At 40.5% G+C, this 25,004-nt stretch overlaps 2 protein-coding genes and 4 non-coding genes across 11 annotated transcripts in view; 2 read left to right on the plus strand and 4 right to left on the minus strand.

Annotated features, from left to right (window-relative positions):
- gigyf2 (GRB10 interacting GYF protein 2) lies at positions 1–24,272 on the plus strand. Of its 6 annotated transcripts, none has more exons than XM_085253694.1 (29): positions 1–19; positions 5,642–5,693; positions 5,864–6,029; positions 6,220–6,315; positions 6,504–6,612; positions 9,868–9,973; positions 10,076–10,116; positions 10,215–10,247; positions 10,393–10,569; positions 11,000–11,211; positions 11,357–11,507; positions 12,289–12,528; positions 12,624–12,796; positions 14,279–14,435; positions 14,537–14,703; positions 15,065–15,159; positions 15,921–16,049; positions 16,158–16,288; positions 16,375–16,475; positions 16,641–16,781; positions 17,496–17,654; positions 17,738–17,986; positions 18,070–18,192; positions 19,218–19,457; positions 20,380–20,585; positions 20,737–20,888; positions 20,990–21,189; positions 23,187–23,328; positions 23,413–24,272. In XM_085253694.1, exons 2-29 carry the CDS (start codon positions 5,656–5,658, stop codon positions 23,478–23,480), a joined length of 4,002 nt encoding a protein of 1,333 aa, XP_085109820.1. In that variant the 5' UTR covers positions 1–19; positions 5,642–5,655; the 3' UTR covers positions 23,481–24,272. The 6 variants fall into 6 exon arrangements, with proteins under 6 accessions (XP_085109820.1, XP_085109821.1, XP_085109822.1 ...); XM_085253695.1 differs by lacking the exon at positions 1–19 and adding an exon at positions 3,686–3,807 and having other exon boundaries at positions 11,360–11,507; XM_085253696.1 differs by lacking the exon at positions 1–19 and adding an exon at positions 3,686–3,807 and having other exon boundaries at positions 10,393–10,494.
- Positions 1–25,004, minus strand: part of kncn (kinocilin) — a 63,599-nt gene that overhangs the window by 8,970 nt on the left and 29,625 nt on the right. The gene's annotated exons all lie outside the window — the stretch shown is intronic.
- Positions 826–897, minus strand: trnag-ucc (transfer RNA glycine (anticodon UCC)). The gene has a single exon. It is a non-coding gene; the product is annotated as a tRNA-Gly (tRNA).
- Positions 1,184–1,257, minus strand: trnai-aau (transfer RNA isoleucine (anticodon AAU)). The gene has a single exon. It is a non-coding gene; the product is annotated as a tRNA-Ile (tRNA).
- On the plus strand, positions 1,597–1,668 carry trnaw-cca (transfer RNA tryptophan (anticodon CCA)). Its single transcript has one exon. It is a non-coding gene; the product is annotated as a tRNA-Trp (tRNA).
- Positions 1,952–2,023, minus strand: trnap-agg (transfer RNA proline (anticodon AGG)). The gene has a single exon. It is a non-coding gene; the product is annotated as a tRNA-Pro (tRNA).

The raw sequence follows: 25,004 nt of genomic DNA on the forward strand, positions 1-25,004 counted from the left end.
GTGCCTGACGAGCCCAGTTGTAAGTAAGCTATTAAAACTCGACTGTACGCTGTGTTCCTGTTTTCCTCCGAAACAATAAGTTCCGCTGGAGCAGCCTTTCAACTCCTCTCTCTGTCTCTTGCTAGCAAAGTTGACCGTATTAGCCAGAGGTGTCTTTACTACGGTTCTGAGCCTCGGAATAATTTTCTATATGAGATCGTTGCAAAAAGCGCAGCCTTACCTATTGTCCACCCTACTGTTACTCATTTTATATTAAGATTTAAAAATCTAGTTGGTATTGGTATGGCGAGTAACCTTCAGTAATAGTAATAAATCACACAGCAATAGTACATTCATGTAGTTGTAAAGAAGCATGATAATATATTAAGTAATCCAAAGTATTCAGAATATGTCACTCTCATTGAGTAACGTAACGGAATACGTTACAAAATACATTTTGGGGCATGTATTCTGTAGTGGAATACATTTTAAAAGTAACCTTCCCAACACTGACCATGAACAATGTTGCCCTTTTATCTATCACAGGGCTAACACAGGGAGACAGATAAACCATTCATGGTCATATTGACACGTCAGCTAACCTAACCCATGCACTGTGGGAGGAAACCGGAGTAAATCCACACAAGCTTTCACACAAGAGAGCATGCAAACTCCACACAGAAAGGAACAGCCAGCTAGATGAGTCACACCCAGACTGTCATATGTGTTATATGAATGTTAACATATGCACATGCAGTAACAACATTACGATAACAGTTTCAACTACTGTATTTTTATGGATTTGGAAGAAATTTATTTAAAAAAAAAAAAAGAAAGAAAATAGCCTGCGTTGGCCGGGAATCGAACCCGGGTCAACTGCTTGGAAGGCAGCTATGCTAACCACTATACCACCAACGCCTCCTTAGAGGAAGGCTACTCAAATTCACTTCAATCCATATTGATTTATATGAACTATATGTATGTTTATATTTTATATGTACTGCATATTATGGCTTTTCGTAGTCTGTCTACAAATATTTGCCGTTCTAGAAGTGTCTATATTTGGCCATAACATGGGGCTATTTTATTCTATTTTTTCGCCGAACCAAATACATCCATACTGCTGACACGGCTTGTTTTCACACCGTAATAAAATCGAGCAGCAAAATAATTTTCCCAAAGACGGGAGAAAAAAACGCAACTGTGGCCCGTACGGGGATCGAACCCGCGACCTTGGCGTTATTAGCACCACGCTCTAACCAACTGAGCTAACCGGCCACTTACCAAAGATACAGTGGTACACTATATATACTATATACAAATGACTAATGGCTGGGCCCACAATGTAATACCAGTGTGGACAGCCAGCCCCAAGGTTTTTACTGTCTTACTTAAAAACAGGCCTTCTGATTAGGACTTATTACGGAAGAGGATTAGGGCCACTGGAAAAAAAAAGTGGGCACTCTTTCTTTTCCAGAATTCTGAGATTAAAGTCAGAATTTTCACATTTCGACGTTTTTCATAAAATATCACTTAGTGACACAAGCTAAAGACCATATGTAGCCACAGCACAGCATGCCCACCTTTATGATAGGCATATACAAGGTTTATGCCACAGACCTCGTGGCGCAACGGTAGCGCGTCTGACTCCAGATCAGAAGGTTGCGTGTTCAAATCACGTCGGGGTCAAACCTTTTTTTGTTCCACAGTAAAACGCACGCTTAAATTGTAATCTTCTGTCTTACAAGTTGCTACTTACCGCGTTTGCACGCGTGGTAAATATGAATACAGTTTTTTTTATCGACATTAGATTGAGTGCTGCAGCGGTGAAGATTCTCACTCTGAAGAAGCTTTGTCTTATAATCCTAAATATCATCGCATTTGCATTTAATTACGTATCTGCGAAAGCGATATTGGCAACGTTAACAAGGAGAATTATTAATAGCAATTCAAAATAACAAAGTAAAACGGTGGGCTCGTCCGGGATTTGAACCCGGGACCTCTCGCACCCTAAGCGAGAATCATACCCCTAGACCAACGAGCCAGCTCGAAATGCAGCATCGTCGTAATCCAACAAAACCAACAACAGGTCCTGAGCTCACAATTAGTAGTAGTTTAAAAATTAAAAATCTTTATGTTACGTGTAACTGCAGTTGTTTTTGTTAGCTATAGATCTCTACATGAGTTGGTAAAAATAAAGCAAACAAACAAATAACAAACTGTCGTTATTGTTCGGCCGACTGGCTAGTAAAAATGGATACAGAAAGTGTAATGCTAGGGCCACGGGAAGATTCATCTCAATACAGATAAGTAAGGCTCATTAAAAAGTGTTTACCAGTCCGACTAACTTTACCTGATTTATTTTACCTCGAAGTTTTTGCAAGCAGCTGGCTCATACTCTTACATAAACTTTATAATTACTCAGCACCACATGCATTTCGGGTCTTGGGGTGGAGAAATCCGTGCATTGAATCCAAAAAGGAAAATCACATACCTAAATCCACCATGCTATTTTGCCCTGCAGGGTCGACAGCGCCAATATTAACACTCACTGGTCTCACTTGGCTAAGCACTAGCCTGCATTAACCAGTGACCAGGCCTACTGGTATAACCTGTTAGTTAAGCATTATGTAAGAGTGACACATCAATGCTGAACTGAATGTAAGTGAACTGAATTGTTTATTGTCTAAGGAGTCTTGGATACCATATTCAGCCTTGCACTGTAAAATGTGGTAGTTCTCAAAGCTGACCAAAAAAAGGAACCTTGTCTGGCTGTGTCACCTTTGTCATGACTGTGTTACAACTCTGAGTTGGAGGACCACAAAGCAAATTTGGCCTTTACTGAACCCCTCATTTCACTCTCTCTAGCTCTCTGTTTAGAGTGTCATCTCCAAATTTTTGAGAAGTACCTTTTTATACATGGGGATACAATTAAACACAAGTTACCTCAAGCAGCCAACAATAATAACATATTTTAACACAGCTGTATATAGCAAGATGTGCCTTCTCTCTTATTGTGCTTTAGTGGTGCCTTTCCAAAAACAAAACAATGAAAAGTTTGTTTGTTTTGTTGTGTTAACTAATTATTGTGGAAGGTAACACAAGCAGGTATTTAATAGGCATTAAAATGTTTATATTATTATATATGATTATATTCAGTGCTGCCATCTTCGATTGCTAAATTGGTTTATCTGCTTCTCTGACTTTCGAAATCAGATAAAAATTCCAACTGCGAACTCGGAAAAACTCGAAATTTCTGACTAACTAACCGACCTAACGTGTCGGTAGTGATATCAGTAATACTGGGCCTGTACTTACTTAATATGGGATCATATCAAAAACAGCGCTATTTTCCTATCATTCTACAAATTAATAAAGAAAACAGAAATCAAAATGTTAAGGGCTGTTTTAATGGCATTTATAGTATTCCAGTACAGTTGTATTTATTTATGGCAGTAGTCTATACAATTATTGCTGTACAGTGAGCCATTTATACATGTTTCGTATATGGTGTTACATATGCAAAGTTTGCATTATACTGAGTTTACTGGCTTATTGCGGAGAGGCCCGTGTCACGTCCTTTTCTCAAGGTTTTTAAGGGATAAATACAAAGTTCACTTTATTTAAAATTAACATTATGAGCCAGAACATTACCACAGGCTGCTACTGTGTGTAGCAGTCAGCAAATCTGTCCTCGGCATTCGGGTTTATATATCTGCTGTCATGTGACCTGCGCTCAGCCATCTTGTGGAAAACGAAGAGAGAGAGAGAGCCCAGAGAGAGCCACACAGCTCGTATACAAACCTTGTGCTGTCAGAACAAGCGGAGGTAAGACAGCCAAAGTTTGACACACTAGCGAGGAAAAAATCATTCGCGTTAGGTAGCCGCCACGTCAGGGGGGCAAATTGCGAGGATCTGGGGCGCTTGGGGTTGTTGGTTCTACCACCATGTTTACTTGGCCTTGCAGCACCGGGCCCCAGTGCCTCCGTGTGCGGGCCGTTTTGACAAGGAAAGGTAGTCGTCGATCCAGGCTGCTCGGGAGGCCGCGTGGAGCTAGTTGGCTAACCCGTTAGCATGCTAGCTATAAGCATTGGTGATTGGATGGGAGGGGGGGATTAACTTATTCCGGAGCAGTGTTACACAGTTTATGTGAATTATAAGCTTTACCTACTCTCTTGTGATAAACTAAAACAGTGTCAGTACACGCGTCTGCCTTTACTTGTCACACATATACGATAGCTAGGTTGGGATTAAACGTTGCTGGCTAATTAGTTAGCTAGCACGCTGGGATAACCACCGTTGGCCATCGTCTTTCTGGATAGCAAAAAATACTCTGCACCAGGCAGTAAAGCGCTTCTTTAACTACAATTCTGCCGCCACCTTTCCGCACGTCTATAACCCCACTATGAGCATTTAACAGTCGCAAAACATGCTGGATAATGACAGTCACGAATGTGCAGTGAATGCTTTAAATATCCACGTTAGGTGTTTACAGGACTTGCTAGTTTGCTGCGTTGGCTAACGCAGTGCTGGCAGCTGAGGGTGATTTGCTGAACCTTCCTCAGTGACCATCACAGCGAGCATTGCAAAGCCAGCTTTAACATTATTCAGCAACATTAACTTCACTTAGTACGTAATCAAGGCTGGAGTTTGACTACTGTAGTTTTGTTAGGAGTTAAACGATGGACTCGGTGACTTTCCCGAAAACTTTACAGGAGTTTAACGCTCACTCGTATTTTGTACCATTTAAGCTGCTTAACAAAATTGTAACGGTACATTGACTTCATAAAACTGATAAGTTATATTGCTGTGTACAGATTACGCGTTAATAATTTCAAACACGCCGTATCGTTATATAAAGCCGGCCAATCAAAGGTCTAGCTTTAAAGTGTGCCTAAACTCACAGAAGAGACACCACAAATATCGCAAGCCCCCCTCCGGTTGCTGTATTTATTGCTGTAACTACAACTTACACGTGGCTTATTCAGGCTTCCATATGGTCAAGGCTATTGTAAGTCTGCTGTCGCCTTTTGTGCCTGATGTTTGAGGAAGGCCTGTGCCTTAGATCTGTGCTTCCAGGTTAAGGGTGAAGGGAACGTCTTGGTAGTAGGGACACTAGCATAAACAAACAACTAATGATGCTGGCATAACATGATTATTTTGGGGAGAGTTGTTTTTGCTGAAAGAAAGTCCATCTCAGTCGTCAATTACAGGTGTCTGCCACAGCCTCCTTGCGGGCTGAGAGATGTCCTAAAATAGCTTTAGCACATTGAAATTGTACACTGGTTGTGTGCTTGTGGGATGGGCTACATAGCCTGAGGAGTTGAAATGCATTAAAGCCAGGGACAAACCCCTAATGTGTTTGACATGCCTGAGTTTTAGTTTTCAAGATTTTCAGCAATTAAAGTAAAAACTGTATATACAGGTGCAGACCAGTACTGCAGTTCCCCTGTCTGTTTATGCCACATGCAATTTTGGAATACCCATTTATATTTCCAAGTCAAGACATGCACACATCCAATTTTGAATGGATGCAGTAACACTTATAAGCAGTATTAGGCTGCATGACTGTCTATGTGTTCTTTTTTGCTGTTGTTTTTTTGGGGGGCGGGGATGGCAGATGTTTGGCACTAATCCTTTACCTCCATTTCCACATTTGCAGAACTTCAAGGGAGAATGGCCGAAACCCAGACACTTAACTTTGGACCAGAATGGTAATTGAACTGGCGTGATTTAATAATTGGTGTGGATGAAGTGATTTTTAGGTTGTGAAACTGGTTTTCTGCGTGGGCCTAGTGCAGGTTTTCTCGTTCATGTTGAGACCTGTTGCTTGATTGATGTTTCTCTGTCCGTTATGTTTTTACTGCTTTGTCTCTGTCTGCAGGCTGCGTGCCCTGTCTGGAGGAGGAGGCAGCAGTGGTGGTGGTGGTGGTGGAAGCAGCAATGCTATTGCCTCTCCACCCCTCTCACCTGCATTGCCAAAGTATAAACTTGCAGAATATCGCTACGGGAGAGAAGAAATGTTAGCACTTTATGTAAAGGATAACAAGGTGGGTACGTCCGTAACGTCAGCGTTAGATGTTGACGCAAGATCGTAGCCATTGGGATTTTCATACAAAGTGTGTGACTGCCAAGATTGAATTTCATCCCCCATATTTTGTTGTGCTATAATAGTCTTTGAAAATTGAATGAAATGTATCTTAATTGTGAAAACTCGTACTGTGCGTTTGTGTTGTCCAGATCCCTATAGACCTACACGATAAGGAGTTTCTGCCCATATTGCAAGAGGAGCCCCTGCCACCTCTGGCACTCGTGTCTTTTACAGAGGAGGAACAGGTATCAACCAGATCAGAACAATGACATTAATGTCAAGCTGGCGTGAGGCCAATTGCAATATTATTATTTTAATGGCATATGCATTGTATTTACTAATTTAGCTTTATAATACAGAGCGGATACAAAGACAAGAGCTCAGACTTGGCTTCCCCTCCGTTTGCTCCCCTCCCTTCTGTTTGTATTTGCAGAGAAATTTTTCCATGTCTGTAAACAGTGCAGCTGTACTTCGGCTCACAGGGCGTGGAGGTGGGCTGATAGCAGGGGCACCAAGAGGCCGAAGTACTTCAAGGGGTAGAGGTAAGAATGTATCTAAGCTCATGAATACATGAGTAAGTTGTGTTTCCTTTTATAATTTCAAGGAGAAGTAATATGTTGGATCTAATCTCTAGACAGACAGGTTTAATTCTTTGTTGGAGAAATGAGGCTGTGTTCTTCCAACAAGAGTGTTTTGAGCTACCACTGCTTTGTTACCAAATGCAGTGGTCTAGGGCTGCTCAATTAATCGAATTTTAATCACGATTACGATCTGGGCTTTCAACGATCATTAAAAATGACTGAGCCGATTATTAGCCCCTCCCTAATTTATCCGCGACACCTTAAAGGCCGGTCCGTGAAAATATTGTCGGGCATAAACCGGTCCGTGGTGCAAAAAAGGTTGGAGACCGCTGATTAAGAGGACCCGAGGGAAGCTCGGAAAGCTAAGCAGAAGTTATTTGGAGAGTGACTGCCGTTGGTTGAAAAGAGTTTAAAAAAAAAAAAAACTTCAGTGGTGTTGCACACTATTTTATATTATTTTTTTAAAGTCATTGTTAACCCTTTAAAGCCGGTCAGAGCAGCACGCTCCGTTTTGCGTAACTATTTTTAAATCCCTGTAGAACCTGAACCGTGTAAGCTAGCGCAATAATTTGTTTTGCATATGAAACCGGAGGAGTTGTACTTACATCTTATGCCATCAGCTTGTCCTCGGTCACGGTTTCGTTCCACATATAGCTTTGCAAAAATTGCATAAAAAGCGCTTGCAGGAACAAAAACATAATATTCCAGAAACAGGCTTTGCCGTTCCTATCAGCTGTTCGTAACACTTCCCACAGTGAAATGATGCACATGCTGTTTTCTTTGCAAATTTGCATCATAGGATTGTTTTTTGTTTTTCCTGCAGTATATAAAAATTGCTGTATCTCCAAAATAAAACTATGAAGACACTCAAAATAAATTTCCTGTGGTGGGAAACTATTTTTTGCAACTTTATTGTATTTAAAGTTTTGAGGGATAAACCTCTTAAATTTCTCCAAGTAGAAATATATGTAAACAAAACAAAAGCGATTTTCAATTTTTTTGTAGTTTATTGCACTTTTTTGCAATTTATGTAATTACTATGGACTTAATGCATACATATTATTAAAATATGGGCTATAACAGTTGTATTGATGTATAGCAACTTGAAATGCTCCCACAAATGGCACTACAGCATGTAAAAAAAAATAATATAAGCTCTGGTGGACTTGGTTCTATAGTAGGTCTTAAAGGGTTAAATAAATATCGTCAAATAATCGTGATCTCAATTTCAGTGAAAATAATCGTGATTATCATTTTTGCCATAATCGAGCAGCCCTACAGTGGTCTGATTGGTCAGATCGGTTTATTTGGAGCTGAAAAACTGAGCTTGGTTCAAAAAATAAATCCTGCAAATTTGTCCAGGGAAGTTAAAGGCCTTTAGATGCCAGTCCAGAAGCTCCCACACGTTTAATCAGTGAATCAGTATAGAAATGTTTTGTCACAAGATAAAAGTGATCCCTCTTGACAACTTTTTATTTGATTTCCCTCTATAAAATAAAGGAAGTAACAGAACCAAGTGCCCCCACAGTATAACAGACACATCTGTGTGTAGTTGATGTGTGTATGCAGTTTCAGGAAAGTCATGACAACTGGATACAGTTAAAGTGCCTTTAAAACAGCCTGGCAGTGTGTCCAGAGTTTGAGACAGTATAGTGTAATACTAGTATCCCGTAGGTGATGTGCTTACTCAGCAAAATGTTGCCTCGCACTGATGTGCCCTAAAGGTGGAAGATTGTCTCTGAAAGCAGACGGACGTTTGTTTAGGCGTAGTCACGATGCAGATCTATTAAAAAAATGAGTATTTTCTCACACCAGAGTAAAATAAATTACTGTTAGTCAGCCTTGGAGCAAAGGATATACATTCTGCCAGCATAAAGTGTTCATTACATTCTGCCAGCATAAAGTGTTCATCTGTGAATCCCAGATTATTCCAAAGGAAATTTGTAAAATTTCCTGGTGTAAACCGTTGACTGGAGAGGTGGGTGTTGCTGGTAATTCTCAGCTTTCCATCTACATGGCTTTTCACAAAATCAGTCTACCTCTTCTTTCGCTCATCATTCTTGGAAATTGTAAATAATAAGATGAGGCATTTACATAATGATGGCATGGCTTGCTTGCAAACTGTAGGCTGCAATAAGGATCGGTGTAATATTTCAAGATTCTTGCATGCTAATGCACTCCAGTAAAGTTGCAGTGTTAGACAGAGGTCATGTTAAGTGTGTGGCAACAGTATGTCACTATGATTTCACATTGACCTTTGACTTAGTTCAAAGACTTAACCTTTTATCTGTAATAATTTTCTAAAATATAACGTGTTAAGAAACAAACGTCTTTTATAGAAACTGCTATGTTACCAGCTACCAGAGTTTGGTCTTGAAATTCAGATTATTTATTTACATTTTTTTTTTAAACAATTTAAGGCCCTGATGTCTGGACTGTTGATCTTTTGCTGTCGACATGTTCAGTTTTACATACACAGTGTGGGCGAGGTTAAATATTAATCAGAAATAGCTATTAATATTCATAAACAAAAGAACTGTTTTTACTGGCATTGGTCATGTCAGGTATACTTTTCCTGAACTAATACTTTAAAGTTTGATCAAGAGGTCACGCTATAGCTATATAGATAGGCAGTTTAATTATAAATAGAAAGTTAGTCAGTGACACAAAAAAGTCTGAAAGTAAGTTATTGTTCTTCACTAGAAGCAGTCAGTGCGCCCCAGGGTGGCTGTGGCTACAATGTAGCTTGCCATCACCAGTGTGTGAATGGGTGGATGACTGGTTGTGTAAAGCGCTTTGGGGTCCGTAGGGACTAGTAAAGCGCTATACAAATACAGGCCATTTACTATGGCAGTAAAACATTGCAGAATACTTCATCAGCCAAACTGATTTGTCCTTGTTCAAGGGTGTTGTCTGTGAGTCATGAGAGAAAAGATTCAATTAAAAATCTCAGGAGCTGCTTTCTTGTACACCTCTGGATAAAAATGTGAATGGAGAGTACACCATCATGATTCAGCAGATTTGGGTTTATGGACCATGGTAGAACTCCTGCTGATGAATATAATGCTGAATGCAAATAATTTGCAAGAGGAGTTGCTGGAGTATCTTAGCGGCATTTGTTCCTTTATAACCGTGTTAAATATCCCAACCAAAGGAAAGCCTGTGGAATATGATTATGAGCAACTGAATCTCATTAGTGTTTGTGATTGTTTTCAGGTCGGGGCAGAGGAGATGGAGGGTTTTACCAAAGAAGTTTTGACGATGTGGAAGGTTTTGGTCGTGGAGTAAGGGAGATGCATCGCTCCCAAAGCTGGGAAGAAAGGTATTAAAATGTTCATCTTTTTCTGTCAAAGCTTGACGTTTTTTTTCTTCCTTTTGGCATAACAGTCATAACTTTATATAATGACTTTCTTTCTATCAATAGGGGAGATAGAAGGTTTGAAAAACCAGGTCGAAAAGACCCAGGTTGGTGTCACATTTTGCTCCTCAAATAATCAATATGTGGTGATCTTTTGGGGCGAATGAACTTAGCTTATCTATTTGTTGCTTTGTTTTTGTGACAGATGCTGCTCCAGGACATTTTCAGATCAATCACAGTAAGTGTGTTTATGCAAGTTGAACTTTTGACCAATAGGAAGTTGAGATTTTTGAAGAATGTCGATGAGGCATGAGTTTGGTAACACAAATTATGATCTCATTGTCAATATAATCGTTATTTACCTTTCACTCCATCGTTTTCAGTGCGAGGTAATTATGAGGACGGTGGAGCAGGACTCCCGAGGAAGCACGACTTCACGCGTTCAGAAAGTGAGAACTGGCGTACTTCTCGTGATGATCAGAATGGTGAGGATGATGAGGGGGGTTGGCGCCCGGCAGGTTCTCGGCGGGACAATGACCGGTGGTGCCCCCCAAGCCCAGGTGGGCACTGCACAGTCCACGTTACCGATACATTTATCTCTGATAAATGTATTTGTGGTGACTGCCACTGCCTGTTTGAGAAAAAAGTTTTTTGTTTCACAGCCAAACTGCTGGTTGGTTTTTGGTATTCATGATAGCGCACAAAGTTGAATTCAGTTGAATTCTCCAGCTCCACCTCTTTCTGTATCATGGGCGTTTTGTTAGCTTGGCTGTCAGTAATTTACTGCTTCTATAAAGTACCAGCCAACAAAGCGTGCTAAGAGTGAGATGAGTGATTCTTCACCATTGATTCTTTATTTTAAACTGCATTTCACTTGCACAGGCAAATGTATTACTGCTGAACATCTGCATGAAGTTAAAGTATATCATGAGTAAAATGGTTTTCTCATTATTTTCCAATGTTTTTTTTGTATTTATTTTGTCTCTCCAGATGGGCCTCGGTCAGCAGGGTGGCGGGAACACCCAGACCAGCGTCGCCGTTTCCCATTTGATGCAAGAGAAGACGAGCGTGGCTACAGGAGGCCAAGGTCAGGCAGTGGCAGCCTTGAAGATGAGAGGGACAGCCTGCCAGAGTGGTGTCTGGAGGATGCAGACGAGGAGGCGGGCACCTTTGACTCATCGGGGGCATTTCTGTCACTCAAGGTGATTTCAGGCAGAAACCATTATACTGATAAATGGAAAGACTTGACTATCCTGAACTGGCTTCAAAACGCTGATGGCTTTAAGGGATATGTGTGCCAAATTTTCAAAAGTGTTTTTTTTTTTTTTTCTTTTCCCTTCATAATAGCAGAAAGCCTCCAAGGAGCCGATCTTGGAAGAGGCAGAGATTGAATTCAAACCCTTGGAAGTGTGTGAAGAGGGCCTGGAGGACGAAGACTGCCAACCCAAGGAGACCAAAGAGACAGAAACCGAGGCCAAAAGAGAAGCTGACCGAAAAGGTCAGTCACGGTTTTTACATAGAAGTACATCTAAATAGACTGTAAGACTCACAGTTTTGTAAGCACTTTGGAAATGAAAGTCTTTTTTATGAAGCGCACAAAAAGACTGGGCTGTTTCACTTTTGGGAAATGGCATTCCCCGAAGCCAAGCTCAGCCTTCAGGGTGATGGCGGTCTCTTACTGTATGAACTTCAATGTACAGAAGGGGGGAAAAAAAATCTCTTATAGTTCGAACATTTTGTCTGCAGTTTCCAGAACCAGATTTTAGTGTGAGTGCTGCAGTATGACCAGTAACATAAGATTCCAGAAAAATACTTGTCATCAGTCAGATTTCAGTGATTTATAAGGTCTTGCAGTATGAGCCTAGCATTAGTGGACGAGCATGTTGACTGGAAACTGGTTGAGATGTACTAATGCAAAAATTTCATATACATCCCAGCAGTTGCTTAGATTAATATACTTTCAGTCAAAGTATTGTCTGTAAGGAGAAATTGTGGGAGTCTTTCAGCCACAGTCTCAAGGACACTAAAAAACACAATGGATTGCGCTGCAGATGCTGGCCTGTTTTGTGCTTCAACCATTTTTCTAAAATAAAATGATGGCTGTTTAAAGGCGTGATTCAAACATGACAAAAGAATGTGGAAAATTATGTGGATGTGATACAATATCAACTAATCACCGTTGACACAACGCACACATTTTAATACACATTTTTTAATATTACAAAACCTAATTATTATTTATGACAATTTCATATTGTGATTTGTAATTTTTACTTTAGAGTTGGCTAGAGTACCAGAGGAGGCCCCACCTGTTCCTCCAACTGTCCCAGAGCCCCATTCTCCTGCTCAGTCTTTGTCCCCAAACCTGCCTAGCAGGACAGAAGACCCTGAGAGGCCAGCTGAGCGACAGCCACCCCTGGAACTCCCCCCAGAGCCCTGCAAAGTCCCTGTGCATGTACCCATGTCTAATAGCATACTGGAATCTCTTCCTATGACCCACATTTCTACCACCCTTACAGGTGGGACTTTTATGCAGTTTCACTGTAAATATTACTTATTTTTTCTGCATGTGCCAAAAATACAAACATTTTGTTTTTTGTTTTTTTCCATACAGAAGTTTCTGCTCCATCACCTACTCTCCATATACCACAGCAAAAGCCCATAGAGGTTTCTGTGCCAATGAACAATCCTTTACCATTTCCTTCAAATATAATGTCACCTTTTGGCAGGCCCAACACTGTGTCACATGACACTGATGAAGACGAGGGATTAAAACACTTTGAACAGGTAATTATGTAAACTTTTATCATGAAGGTGTGTCAGCAGGACTGTGGTCATCAACCAGAAATCCACAGTCATGAGATCAGTTATAATCTTGTTGCTAAAGGAGAAACTATATCAAGAATATTATAATACCAGACATTTGACTAATTTCATTAACCCTCTGGGGTCTATGGACGCGCCGGTGCGTCAAATTCACATAACCAATTTAAGACGACGCAGCAACCCAAAGTCTCCATTTCAACTTGGGTCAAAAGTGTGGACTTCAAACTATATACCAGTTTTTAAATTGTGTCGATGGGCCACGTAGAACCAGAGTTATGAAGAGTTTTTTTCTGAACAAAACAGTGGTGTTTACGGCAGGAAGAAACGGTAAAAACAGCGTTTTCTAAGGACAGCGCTACCAAACACGCTCCGCTTGTGAGTGAAAAAAGAAAAATCACCCCTTACCTATTGGTGTTAAAGCGTACCATGCTAGTCAATCAAAAAAAAAAAAGATATGGTAACATGTGGCACTTGGTTGTTTAGGAAGAGAGGGAAGTTTTAGGAGTGGCACTGGCAAGAGAAAGCGGGTGAGCGAAAGAAAGAGACAGAGCAAGTTTTCATATGTGAGACATTAGTGACGTTAATAGTGTTTGGAGGCTATAGTTAGTGTGTTGTGTAGTCATTGTTTTGTTTTGTGTGTCAGTTATACTGCTAAATGTCACAGTTGATCCAAAGAAGCCACAAATGGCAGATTCCAGTGTAAATGCTGTCTCCACATGGAAGAGAGGACTGATACCCCTCCTGTTGTCAGACCTGCAGGGTTTAGGCCTGTGGAATTCTGTCTTATAGTGGATAGAAACTTTGGAGTTGCATAAATAATTTGCGTGCCTTCTTATTTGATGTTGCACACCTGATTGTTCTGTAAATAGTTTTAAATGGTTATAAGATAAGATAAGATAAGATAACCTTTATTAGTCCCACACGTGGGAAATTTGTTATATAAAAAACACCTGAGACCTTGGCTGCATTTTTAGGTAAATAGTACCATATAACTTTGTCGTTTGCAGAACTTGTGCATAATTTTTAGAAATTTGCCATTTCTATTTGCATTTCAAGTTATGAAAATGATTCGTTAAGCATATTTGTGGTTTGTACAGTAAAAAATAACTTTTTTCTATTCAGATAATTTTTTTGTCTTGATTTAGATCAATTGTACTAATATAGTATGTCAAAATATTGATACCAAACAATGCAAGATAAAAGGTTTTTGAAGGCGAAATATAGGTAAAATCAAAAGTAATCAAAAACGGCCAATTATTCCCTGGACCCCAGAGGGATAATGATCAGGTTTTTAAAAGCAACTCTTTGCTCAGAAAGAAGCTGTTATGTTTTGGGTTTTTTTTAATCATCTGAGACAAGGCAGTCTTTTGTGTCAGTTTTGATTTGGCTTAGGAGTAATTTTAATGCCTTTCTTTAAAAAAAAACAAAAAAAATCCTTTCCAGGAGGCGGAAAAGATGGTAGCGTACCTACAGGACAGTGGGGTGGATGATGACAGACTTGCAGCAAAGACTTCAGAGAAGCCCAAGCCTGCAGGCCTGCCCCTGACCCATGAAGCTGCTCTCAAGTGGTTTTACAAAGACCCCCAGGGGGAGATACAGGGTAAGCCTGGACTTCATCTGGTCAGAGTGTAGCTTAGATTGTAGTTTTGTCTTAAAAACAGACTCCTGAATGTTTTCTGCTGTCTTTTTGTGCTCCTTTAGGTCCATTCAGTAACCATGAGATGACAGAGTGGTTTCAGGCTGGGTACTTCACAATGAACCTTTTGGTCAAAAGAGGGTGTGATGAAGTATTTCAGCCTCTGGGAGAGATCGTGAAGATCTGGGGCAGGGTACCATTTACTTCAGGTTCTGCACCTCCACCTCTACAGGTAAGTATCCTGCAAAGTGTTCTCCATTTGATTCTTAAATGTGGAGGGACTGTTTTTCAAATCAGAAGTAGAATCAGTACTACCTTTTATCCTGTAGGTGGTGTAGTAGTCCCTTTTTAAAATAGAAGGGTGTGTATAGAAACGCAAGGAAACCTCCTTGTATTATCTTTTAAAGCACAATATAACATGAACTCTTTTTGCCTCTCACCTAGTGAGAGGCAACAGTTCAAGCCTCCCTGTGATGCTGAATTAGATGGGCAGCTAGAAAGAGAGATCGGAAGCTTTTTAATGCTTTGCTTTTTCTCCAACTTGATTTAAAAACATGATTTTTATTGTAATTCTTTTTTCTTATGTTTTGAAGGGAGATGGGGATCAAGAGAGGTTGAAGAGGCACCAGGAGCTCACTGCTCTTAACCTTTACCAGTTACAGCAGTTCCAATATCAATACCTCCTCAGGTATGCCAGGCTCAGATTTAACACTACATCAGCAAATTCACACAGCTCACTTTGAAGCAACAAATTGGCAAAGTGGTTTACATATGAAGTATTACTGCCCAAGACCTGCAGACAGACTGTGGTGTGTAAAACTGGTAGAGTTCCCGTTTAAGTTGAGACATTATTGCTTATTTATTCTTGCTTTCTGTGCAACAATAACTTATTTCGATTAAAAATACTAGTTTTATTGACTCAACACTTCATCAAACATTGAGTTGGTTTAAAAAAAAGTTCCACTTTAGCTAGTGAGGACAAGAAGATTTATGGCTGCAGTGAAGGACATGAGAGGGTGTGGTGTGACAGAAGAGGATGCTAAAGATAGGGTCAGATGATCTGCTGCGGCGACCCCTAAAGGGAGCAGCTGAAAGAAGAAGCAGCTGGTCCAATATTGATTTGACACAATGCATAAATATCAGCATCTGACTTTGTTGAATGTCATCTTATTTATCAATAACTGCCTTGCTTGATGGAACTGTGAACTGTCCACATTATTTGTGGTTTTATTTACCAAAAAAAGGTTTATGGAATGCTTTTAATGCCAAGAGAAACAGGAGCTCCCAGACAAAACCTGCAACACAGCAGGGAGAACAGGCAAACTCCACATGAAAGGGTTGAAAGTGTTCAAACCCATGCTGCTTTTGCTTTGATTCCACACTACGAAACCCCCAGCCACTATACTGCTTTTTTTCCTAATCACTATCTACCCATCTTCCTCCATTTAGGCAGCAGTATGCTCAGGCCCTGGCCCAGCAGAAAGCTGCAGCTCTTAGCTCAGCTCCTCTTCAGCAGCAGCAGCAGCACCAACAGCAGATCAACCTGCTTCAACAGCAATACCAGGCTCTTAAGATAAGGTTGATAGCATCATTATTATCATAAGTATTTCAGTGTTTAAAAATGTTACCTCTAGAGACATCAAGGGAAACTGAATCCATTAATGTGTTTGCTTTATATTACTGTAGAGCATCTGAGAGCCTCCTACCTCCTGTTACCCGATCTCTGTCTGTACAAGACTCTGGTTCTGTGTGGGAAATGCAGAACCCGTCTACTCAGGCTTCCTGCACAACTAACCTCCAACAAGCTTCTCAGAGCAGTGAGTTTCTTACTTTAGTATCTTGAAGTGATGGAAATGTGTTTTTGTGGCAAGTGTAATGTATAAAATTGAATCATTTTCAACAGCGTGGGATAGCAGCAGTGTATGGGATTTACCCATAGACTCCATGGCACAGGCTCCAACTATTGAGCAGATGCAACAGTTTGAGAAGGCAAAGAATGCAAAGGTGATTAAAAATCTTGGTCTACGAGTGTTTTACAGTGTCTCTACTAACCTCTAAAGATCTCAGAAGTTTGGAATACAGCAATAGAAGTCTGAAATGTCCGACTATTATTTTGAGATCACGTTTCTGTGAACAATGCCTTAAGTTCATTATTTTCCTTTGTGTCAGCTGGAGCTTGAGAGGCGTGAGGCAGAAATGAGAGCTAAAAGGGAGGAAGAGGAAAGGAAACGGTTGGAGGATGCCCTGAGAGCTCGACAGGAGGAGGAACGGAAACGTTTGGAAGAAGAGGAGCTTGCACGGCAGAAACAGGTGGAACGCTTTCATAGAAGCACTTAAAAATGGAATGAGTACATGTCTTAGTGGCACTGGGCAAAAGACAATCTTTGAGGTTTTCTTATTCACACAGTGTAAGAGGGGGCAGACTCTTCTGCACCTCCGGCCTCTCATTTCTGTCTTTTAAATAAATTCTAACCAATGAAGGGAGTCTTAGGTCAGTACTGTAAAGAGTGAAAAATTCACATGGGCAGCAAAATTCAATGTTAAAGTGGGTTGAGCAGACTTTTTACCCATGAAGCTAGAAATGCGGAATTGACTTTTACTGTATAGAGGGAAAGACGTTTTCCCTCTAGATTTCTGCCTGTTGAAGCTGTAAAGTAGAACCCATTTCCTGATCGTTTTTTTGTAGTAGAGACAAAAAACAAAACAAAGGGCAGTATTGATGTATCAGGTGCTTTATACAGATACAGTATGTCAGAGTTGCATTGTAACGTAAAAAAGGTGGCACCAGCTAGTTTGTAAGCAGTGTCGCTTGGAATTTGCTAAGCATTCATTGCTTAGCAAATTCTTAGTAATATTGTTTACAGACTAGCTGTAATCAGGCTTTATTCATGTTGCTTTCCAATGACAACAACCACAGGGTAGTCAAAAAAAAAGATATCAGTTGGGTTTTTATGTTTTGGAGTCACCCTTTGATTTGTTCATTTGGTGTGAGGCTTGAACTGACACAACATTGTGAATTTTAAGGAGGAGGCACTAAGACGGCAAAGGGAACAGGAAGAAGCACATCGGAGACAAAAGGAGGAAGAGGAAAGAATGGCACAGGAGGAAGCTCTTCGAAGATTAGAAGAACGGCGGAGGGAAGAGGAGGAGAGAAAGAAGCGAGAAGAGTTCCTACGCAAACAGGTAAGGGTACAAAATCGTGTCTAATAATTCCTCTTCTTGAACCCAGCACTGAGCTTATTGAGTTTTTGTATCTGCTTCACCAGGAAGAGGAGCGCAGAAAGCAGGAGGAACTGGAAGCATTGCGGAGGCGTGAGGAAGAGAAGCGAGCAGAGGAAGAGGTGGCAGCTGCTGCAGTGGCAGCTGCCCTGGCCCAACAACAGGAAGAGCAAAAGAGGAGAGACCAGGAGGCCCAAAGACAGCAGGAGCTGCAGAGACAGAGACAACAGCAACAAGAGGCCCTCAGGAGGCTGCAACAACAGCAGCAGCAACAGCAGCAGCTTGCACAAATGAAGGTATAAACATAACCCTTATTTATTAAAAATACAGAGTACGAGATGACTTTAAAGTTTACAAAATGCCTTATCCTGGTCCACAGCTTCCATCCTCATCAAAGTGGGGCCAGCAGTCACCAAACACTATAAACCAGACTCAGAATGCCCTGTCATTGGCTGAGATCCAGAAATTGGAGGAAGAGAGAGAACGACAGGCGCGGGACGAGGTAAGAAGAGTGGACCAGTTTAATTTTCAGTGAACTGCTGCTGTTATGTGCTTTTCAAAAGTGTAACCTGTCTGTATACACTATATTAATTTTTTCATACACTGAATTGCCAAAAGTATTCACTCACCCATCCAAATCATTGAATTAACATGTTCCAGTCATTTCTATGGCCTCAGGTGTATAAAATCAGGCACCTAGGCATCACCAAGTGCAAGGCAAAGCATCAGATGTAGTGGTGTAAAGCATGCTGTCACTGGACTAGAGCAGTGGAGATGTGTTCTCTGGAGTGATGAATCCCGCTTCTCCATCTTTCAATCTGATGGATGAGTCTGGGTTTGGTGGTTGCTATGAGAACGATGCTTATCTGACTACATTGTGCCAAGTGTAAAATTAGTGGAGGGGGATTATGGTGTGGGGTTGTTTTTCAGGGTTGGGCTTGGCCACTTAGTTGCAGTGAAAGGAACTTTGAATGCTTCAGCATACCAAGACATTTTGGGCAACTTCATGCTTGCAACTTTGTGAGAACACTTTGTGGATGACCCCTTCCTGTTCCGACAAGACCTTCCACCAGTGCAAAAAGTAAAGGTCCATAAAGACATGGATAAGCAACTTTGGCGTCGAAGAACTTCACTGGCCTGCACAGAATTCTGACCTCAACCCAAGAGAGAACACCTTTGGGATGAATTCGAGCAGAGTTTGCAAGCCAGGCCCTCTCATCCAACAAGCCAGTCTGACATCACCAATGCTCTTCCGAAAAAAAAAATGGTGCAAAATTCCCATAAACACTGCTAAACTTGTGGAATATCTTGCCAGAAGAGTTGAAGCTGTTTTACCTACAAAGGGTGGGCCAACATCATATCAAACCATATGAATTAAGAATGGGACATCGCTCAAGTTTGTACGTGTGTGAATACTTTTAGCAATAATGGTCTGTCATCAGTACTTTGTTTCTTGTTATTGAGATGCTGTTTCTATATATGTGTGTATGTGTTTATATGTATATTAATACTGTGTTCACTTCACAGCATCGACGTCAGCAGCAAGAGATCCTTAAGCTACAGCAACAGCAGGCCCTGCAGCAGGCTCAGCAGCCTCATGCCAAGTTGTCAGGTTGGGGTAACATGGCCAAACAGCCAGTTGCCACCAAGTCTTTGCTGGAGATTCAGAGGGAGGAAGCCCAGCAGATGAAACAGCGGAAGGAGCAGCAGCAACAGCAGCAACAACATCCTATTGTTGCCCCACAAACGCGCACTCAAAACAGAACTGTATGTGACACAAACAATAACAAAAGATATTGTTGACTGAAACAGAATAAGAGCTTCGTAGAAAAGCAGAGCTGTTTATGAGTCGTTAGTGGAGTCAGCATTTTAAGGCAGAATATCATTAATAACATCCAAAATATTGACAAATGAAATTTTCGTTTAAATCCCAGGAGGAGTTCACAAAATTGTGATTTGATTGTTTTTTTGTTTTTAAATTAGTGATTTTACAAATCTGCTGTTTTATGCCTCTGCACGAGCAACAGCTGTGATCAGAGGTATACCTCAGATGTTTCTTCAGATTTGGCACAGATGTTTACTTGAAACCAGAGATGAACTGATTAAAAATTGATGGTCGGTTTAAGCAACAGCTGAAGAATTCAGAAGCCAGTCGGGTGAAACTTTAATTCGTTCTTTTGACTAATGTGTTCAATCATCTGTGGCATCATTATGATCTGCAGAAACACATTCCTGGCTAGAATGTCTTTCTTTGTCCCTCCCTCCCTCCCTATTCGAGGCACTTTAACCACAAGGCAGTAATTGTTGTTCTTCTGGTTTTACGTTTCACTTCTGCTAAAAGGAATTCCAGCAACTACACCAGTTATGATGAATCGGCAAATCCGCAGATTTTCAGAATCAGCAGATCTTCGCATAATCTGTTTGTTTTCTTACTTTGTAACCAAATATTTGCAACTCATCCTTGTTCTGACTTTAAAGTTGTGAAGTTTTACACTTTTATTTCTTAAGAAATCAATCTGTTTGGGTTCTTGAACTGATAGATGGACAAAACTATCACATCAGTCAATTTCTTTGGAAACTTTAAGTTGTCTTTTACCATTTTTAGGCATTTTATATACCAACTAATGTACTGATATCTCATGAATGTAATGGGCCAATTAACCTGAGACGTGTCTGGCTCTCTTCACAGACTTCTCTGAGTAACTCTGTGTGGGGGTCTGTTAACACCAGCAGCAGCAGCAGTAACTGGAGCTCAGACTCCAGCAGCATCTGGGGTGACACCCACAACTCAAATATGGGTTTCTGGGATGAGGCTGTGAAAGAAGTTGTCCAGCAACCTCAACAGACCCGAAAAGGCAACGCGCAGAAGAACAATAAAGGCAACGCCAACCTCAGGTATTTATTTAGAGTGACAAAACTTTACAAACCCTCTTAGTCACGGGCTGTGATGAATAGCATGATTTGCAGCGTGAGGGATATGATGAGTAACACGCAGATCTTAGTGACTTACTTTGTCTTCCTCTTTCATTTGTTTGTGCACATGAAGTAACTCTTTGAGTGGGCGAGCCAATAAGAAGGTGGAGGAGGAGGAGAAGCTGCTAAAGTTGTTTCAAGGTGTCAACAAGAGTCAACAGGACACGTTCATGCAATGGTGTGAGCAGACTCTGCACACCCTCAACACGGCCAACAACCTGGATGGTGAGTCTTTAAATATGATTTACTAAGTCATCCCACCAGGAACTATTAATGGGCCCTTTCTGGAAGCCAAACACAAATATTCTCCTCCTCCTCTCTGCCAGTTCCTACGTTTGCATCTTTCCTCAAAGAAGTGGACTCTCCGTACGAGGTGCACGACTACATCAGGGCCTACCTGGGGGACACTCCCGAGGCCAAGGACTTTGCCAAGCAGTTCCTAGAACGTCGTGCCAAACAGAACGCTAACCAACAGAAACAGGCACCACAGAAACAACAGCAAGCCCTCAAGCAGCAGCAGCAGCAGGTGAGCAGGACTTACAAGAACAAGGGTTGTTACACCAATTGTCACTTCCTTATATGACTTGTAATGAGGTGAAAGTGATGTTTCACTTCACTATGTGGCTTTTCTGGCTGTATGCAAAAACTAAAACTGTTGCATCACCCTTTAGATGACCCCAGAAAGATGCCATCTATAACAATGTTTTTTTTTTTAATCAGCTAATTTATAAATCTTAAGTCATAGCAAGTGCCGACATGGCACTTCTTTTTTCTTTCTTTTTTTAGCCTGCTCTTTTTAAATAATAGAAAAAGAGATTGTCGAAAAGGTGAATTTTATCACTACATCAATGTTATGAAGGATTAATCCATGTTGCTTTTACTAAAACATGAAGGCCACCTTTCGTCTATGTTGTCTGTAGTCAGAGCAGCACTGCACCTTTTGTTTGTATAAAACCTGACACGCGAATGAAAATCATTTTTGTTTATTGGAAGAATAATCTGAGTGTAGTGGTTTCTTTGAACTGTAAACACAGTGGGCACTCTCACATTGTTTTCCACCACATTACCACAAATGAGGGAGGCAGAATATTAGGAACACTTTTAAATGCAATGCAGTCCAGAACACCAACACCTCCCAATGTCACATCAATATTGCGCATTAATAGTGTTGTTTACAATGGCACTAAAAACTCAGTGTCATAATTTTGTAAAAGTGGAATTTATGTCAAAGTGCTTGATCATATTAACAGGTTTGGTTCTTCTACCATCAGGGTTGGGCTGATTTTAGTAAGTTGTGTTTTTTATTAAAAGGTAAAATACAATTTAGTTTATCAAATAGCCAAAACATCAGAGAATTCAGTTAAATATGTGAAGCCTTGACTGTATGATCATGCTTACATACAGTCACTCCTCCAAAGCAAACTCCCATTAATTGAAAAGTTTGATAGCTCATATTTATATAAAAAATATATATATTTGTGGATTAAAGTGGACTGAGTGTAGTATATCATAGTTTTACTTTTAAGATGTTATTTTTGAGCATCCAGGATTTTAATCATACTATAATCTGTAAAATTACACTTATGAAGCTCATGCAACACTATGTTGTGGTGACAGATGTGTTACTTTGACACCTTTGTCTGTTTAACACACCTTTGAGCTGGCCTCTTTCTAAGTAGTGAAGAAAAGTGGGGCATCCATTCAGTGAACACATGTCTTTTGGCTATATTTAGAAAATGCAAGGCTTTCAGTGAACTTTTTAAAGCTAACTGAACAATCATCAGGTGTCTGGCTTGTCCCAGCTGTGCAGTCAGATTGTCTGTCGGTAATGTTGCTTTCAATTTTCTTGATATTTATTTATAATCACATCTGTCAACCCTGGATATTTATTATTTGGTGATTTGTATATATTGTGCTATTCCTTATATCTTAACATATTGTATTGTTAAATAGTCTAGTGTGTTTTTGTTAATGTTACTGTACTGGAGCAACTGTAACCTACATAATTTCCTTAGGGATTAATAAAGTATGCTGATTCTGATGATAAAAGTAGTTGGGGTAGAATTACAGGAGTAGTTTGTTCCTTGATCAGAAGGTGGCGCTGATGGAAACAATTATATGTAACAAAGGGCAAACTGAGCTGTACATGACACCATTACACCTTCCGTCACCCAAGTTTATTGTTTCAATTACAGTAGGTTGCATCAGTAGCCTCGTGTGTTTAATGTCTTCAGGTGGAAACTTTGACATGAGGAAAAAAAATAAATAAAAGGTGCATTTTTTTGTTTTGTTTTTTTTTTTAGGCTCTGCTATTTAGCACCTCAGTTCGTTTGTGACAGTTTTAACGCTGTCACTGGTGGCAGTTCCTATTATTTCACACTTCATTTCCCTCCACAGTGAATTCGAAGCATTAATGTTAGCTCTGGTTTCATCATTATGTTCAGCGATATCTAGTGGGACTGCGTTGAGCCTTTTCTCTGAGAGCTGAGCCGTCTTTTAAGTGCAAGTTTCTCTCTTTCCAAGGATTCTGTCTGGGGTGGAACAGGATCTTCATCAGTTTACCAGTCCAACCATACGAGTGGGCAGCAGCAGCGCTTTGAGACAGTCACCTCAGGGAAGAAGAAAAAGAAGCAGAAGATGGTCCGGGCAGACCCCAGCCTACTAGGTTAGGACAAACATCCATCTGAAAAATGATTACTTTTTTTTATGTTTCATGTGCTAATTGAGTTGTTTCTTTTTACATTTTCAGGTTTTTCTGTGAATGCGTCATCTGAGAGATTGAATATGGGAGAGATTGAAACTTTGGAGGACTTTTAAGGGACTGCAGCCAAGCAAACCCCCCCACCCCCACTGACTGTATCCAATTTGAACAGCAGCTGCTTTACCCAAACCCCCAACTGCTTCCTCGACTTTCACCCTTTATTTTTCTGTTTCCCTTTTATCAGGAGTACACTGGCCATTGAGGCAGAGCGTATTTTTCTGGTGCAAATGGACCTTTGATCTAAAAGTTTAACCCTAAAGAGAAACAGACTGGAGCAAACAGTCGAGGGATACCCCCAACCAAGTGAGCAAGGAAGTCAAACTAATGGAGAGTCTGCTGATTTGCTGACATCTCTTCAGCTGCTTCATCCAAAATTAACAAATTTAAAATTTGGCCTAAACTGTATCTCATTGTTTTGTTTTGTTTTCTATATATATTTTGAAGTGTGGATACATGAATGGGGTAGCTTGGGAAAGATTGGAGATTATATCCATTGTTTTTTGTTTTTATTTATTGAGTTCCCCCCTACACTTTAGTTCCCCACCCCCCTTCCTCCCCTCCTCCCTCTTTTTGGCTGGGTGTTCATGGATAATGACAGCAAAGTAGAGCCCAAGGATTCGTGCCCACTTATGTCCTGTTTTAAGGACAAGTTCAAAAGTTCCAAGTAGTTATCTATTTCTTGTAAAATACTAGGCTGTTTAAAGAATAAACTTTCAATTCTGCATCTGTATTATAATATATGAAAATGATCTGCTGGAGTCATACTTTTTTATTGCAGTATGAAATAATAAAACAGTCTGTGTGGGCTGTTCACACCTGTGTCTGAACCATTCAGAAAAACTGCAAAATATGTGTGTAACTGATTTTTTACGATTAACCCGGTCACACTGCAGGAAACCACATTTTAGACATCCTGTTCGTGAAAAGCTCGAAATGTGTGCATGGAAATTTCATCAGTGCCAGGTGATTAAGAGGGTCTATTAATGAAATTAAATTTAGGAACCATGGGACAAGTTAATTATCTATGCATTTAGCCATGTAGACAAGGCCAAGATGACCTGCTGGTGTTTAAGTATAAGAAGGGAGAAGAAAGATGACTACGCGCCAGAGAGAGAAAATAACAGCTGAGGCTGTAGCATACACTGACTTGCCACAGTGTTTGGTACAGTTGTTCAACTGTTCATTAATACAATCACATATACCACATGGACAAGGTCAAGATGATGGGGAATTAGTGTGACTTGCACAACTGTGAACATGACACGATTGTTGATGCAGACAGGCCGGTCTAAGTATTTCAGAAACTACTGATCATCTGGGATTTTCCCATACATCCATCTCTGGGATTAACTGGGAATGATCTGAAAAAGACAAAAGAAAGCGTGACTTCGGTAACTCAAACAACCAAGAAGAGCATGCACAAAATAACCTTGAAGGAGATGGGCTACAGGTTGGATGTTTCGAGCAGCAGAAGACCACACCAGGTGGCGTTACAAAAGCAGATATGAAGATATGAGGCTCTCAAATCTGCAGCAACTGTGTGATGCTGTCATATGAGGAATGTTTCCAGCACCTTGTTG

This window comes from Mchenga conophoros, linkage group LG18 (genome assembly GCF_057382185.1).
Source record: "Mchenga conophoros isolate Kocher_MC1m ecotype Shallow Benthic linkage group LG18, M_conophoros_male_GT1.1, whole genome shotgun sequence".
NCBI lineage: Eukaryota > Metazoa > Chordata > Actinopteri > Cichliformes > Cichlidae > Mchenga > Mchenga conophoros.

What these genes read in the sequence shown, in the direction of transcription:
- gigyf2 (XM_085253694.1), top strand. Translation starts at nt 5,656, where the DNA reads ATGGCCGAAACCCAGACACTTAACTTTGGACCAGAATG. An exon ending in CGCGCACTCAAAACAGAACT is followed by an intron (nt 19,458 to 20,379) that starts GTATGTGACACA and finishes CTCTCTTCACAG; the next exon opens with ACTTCTCTGAGTAACTCTGT. An exon ending in GGCAGACCCCAGCCTACTAG is followed by an intron (nt 23,329 to 23,412) that starts GTTAGGACAAAC and finishes TTACATTTTCAG; the next exon opens with GTTTTTCTGTGAATGCGTCA.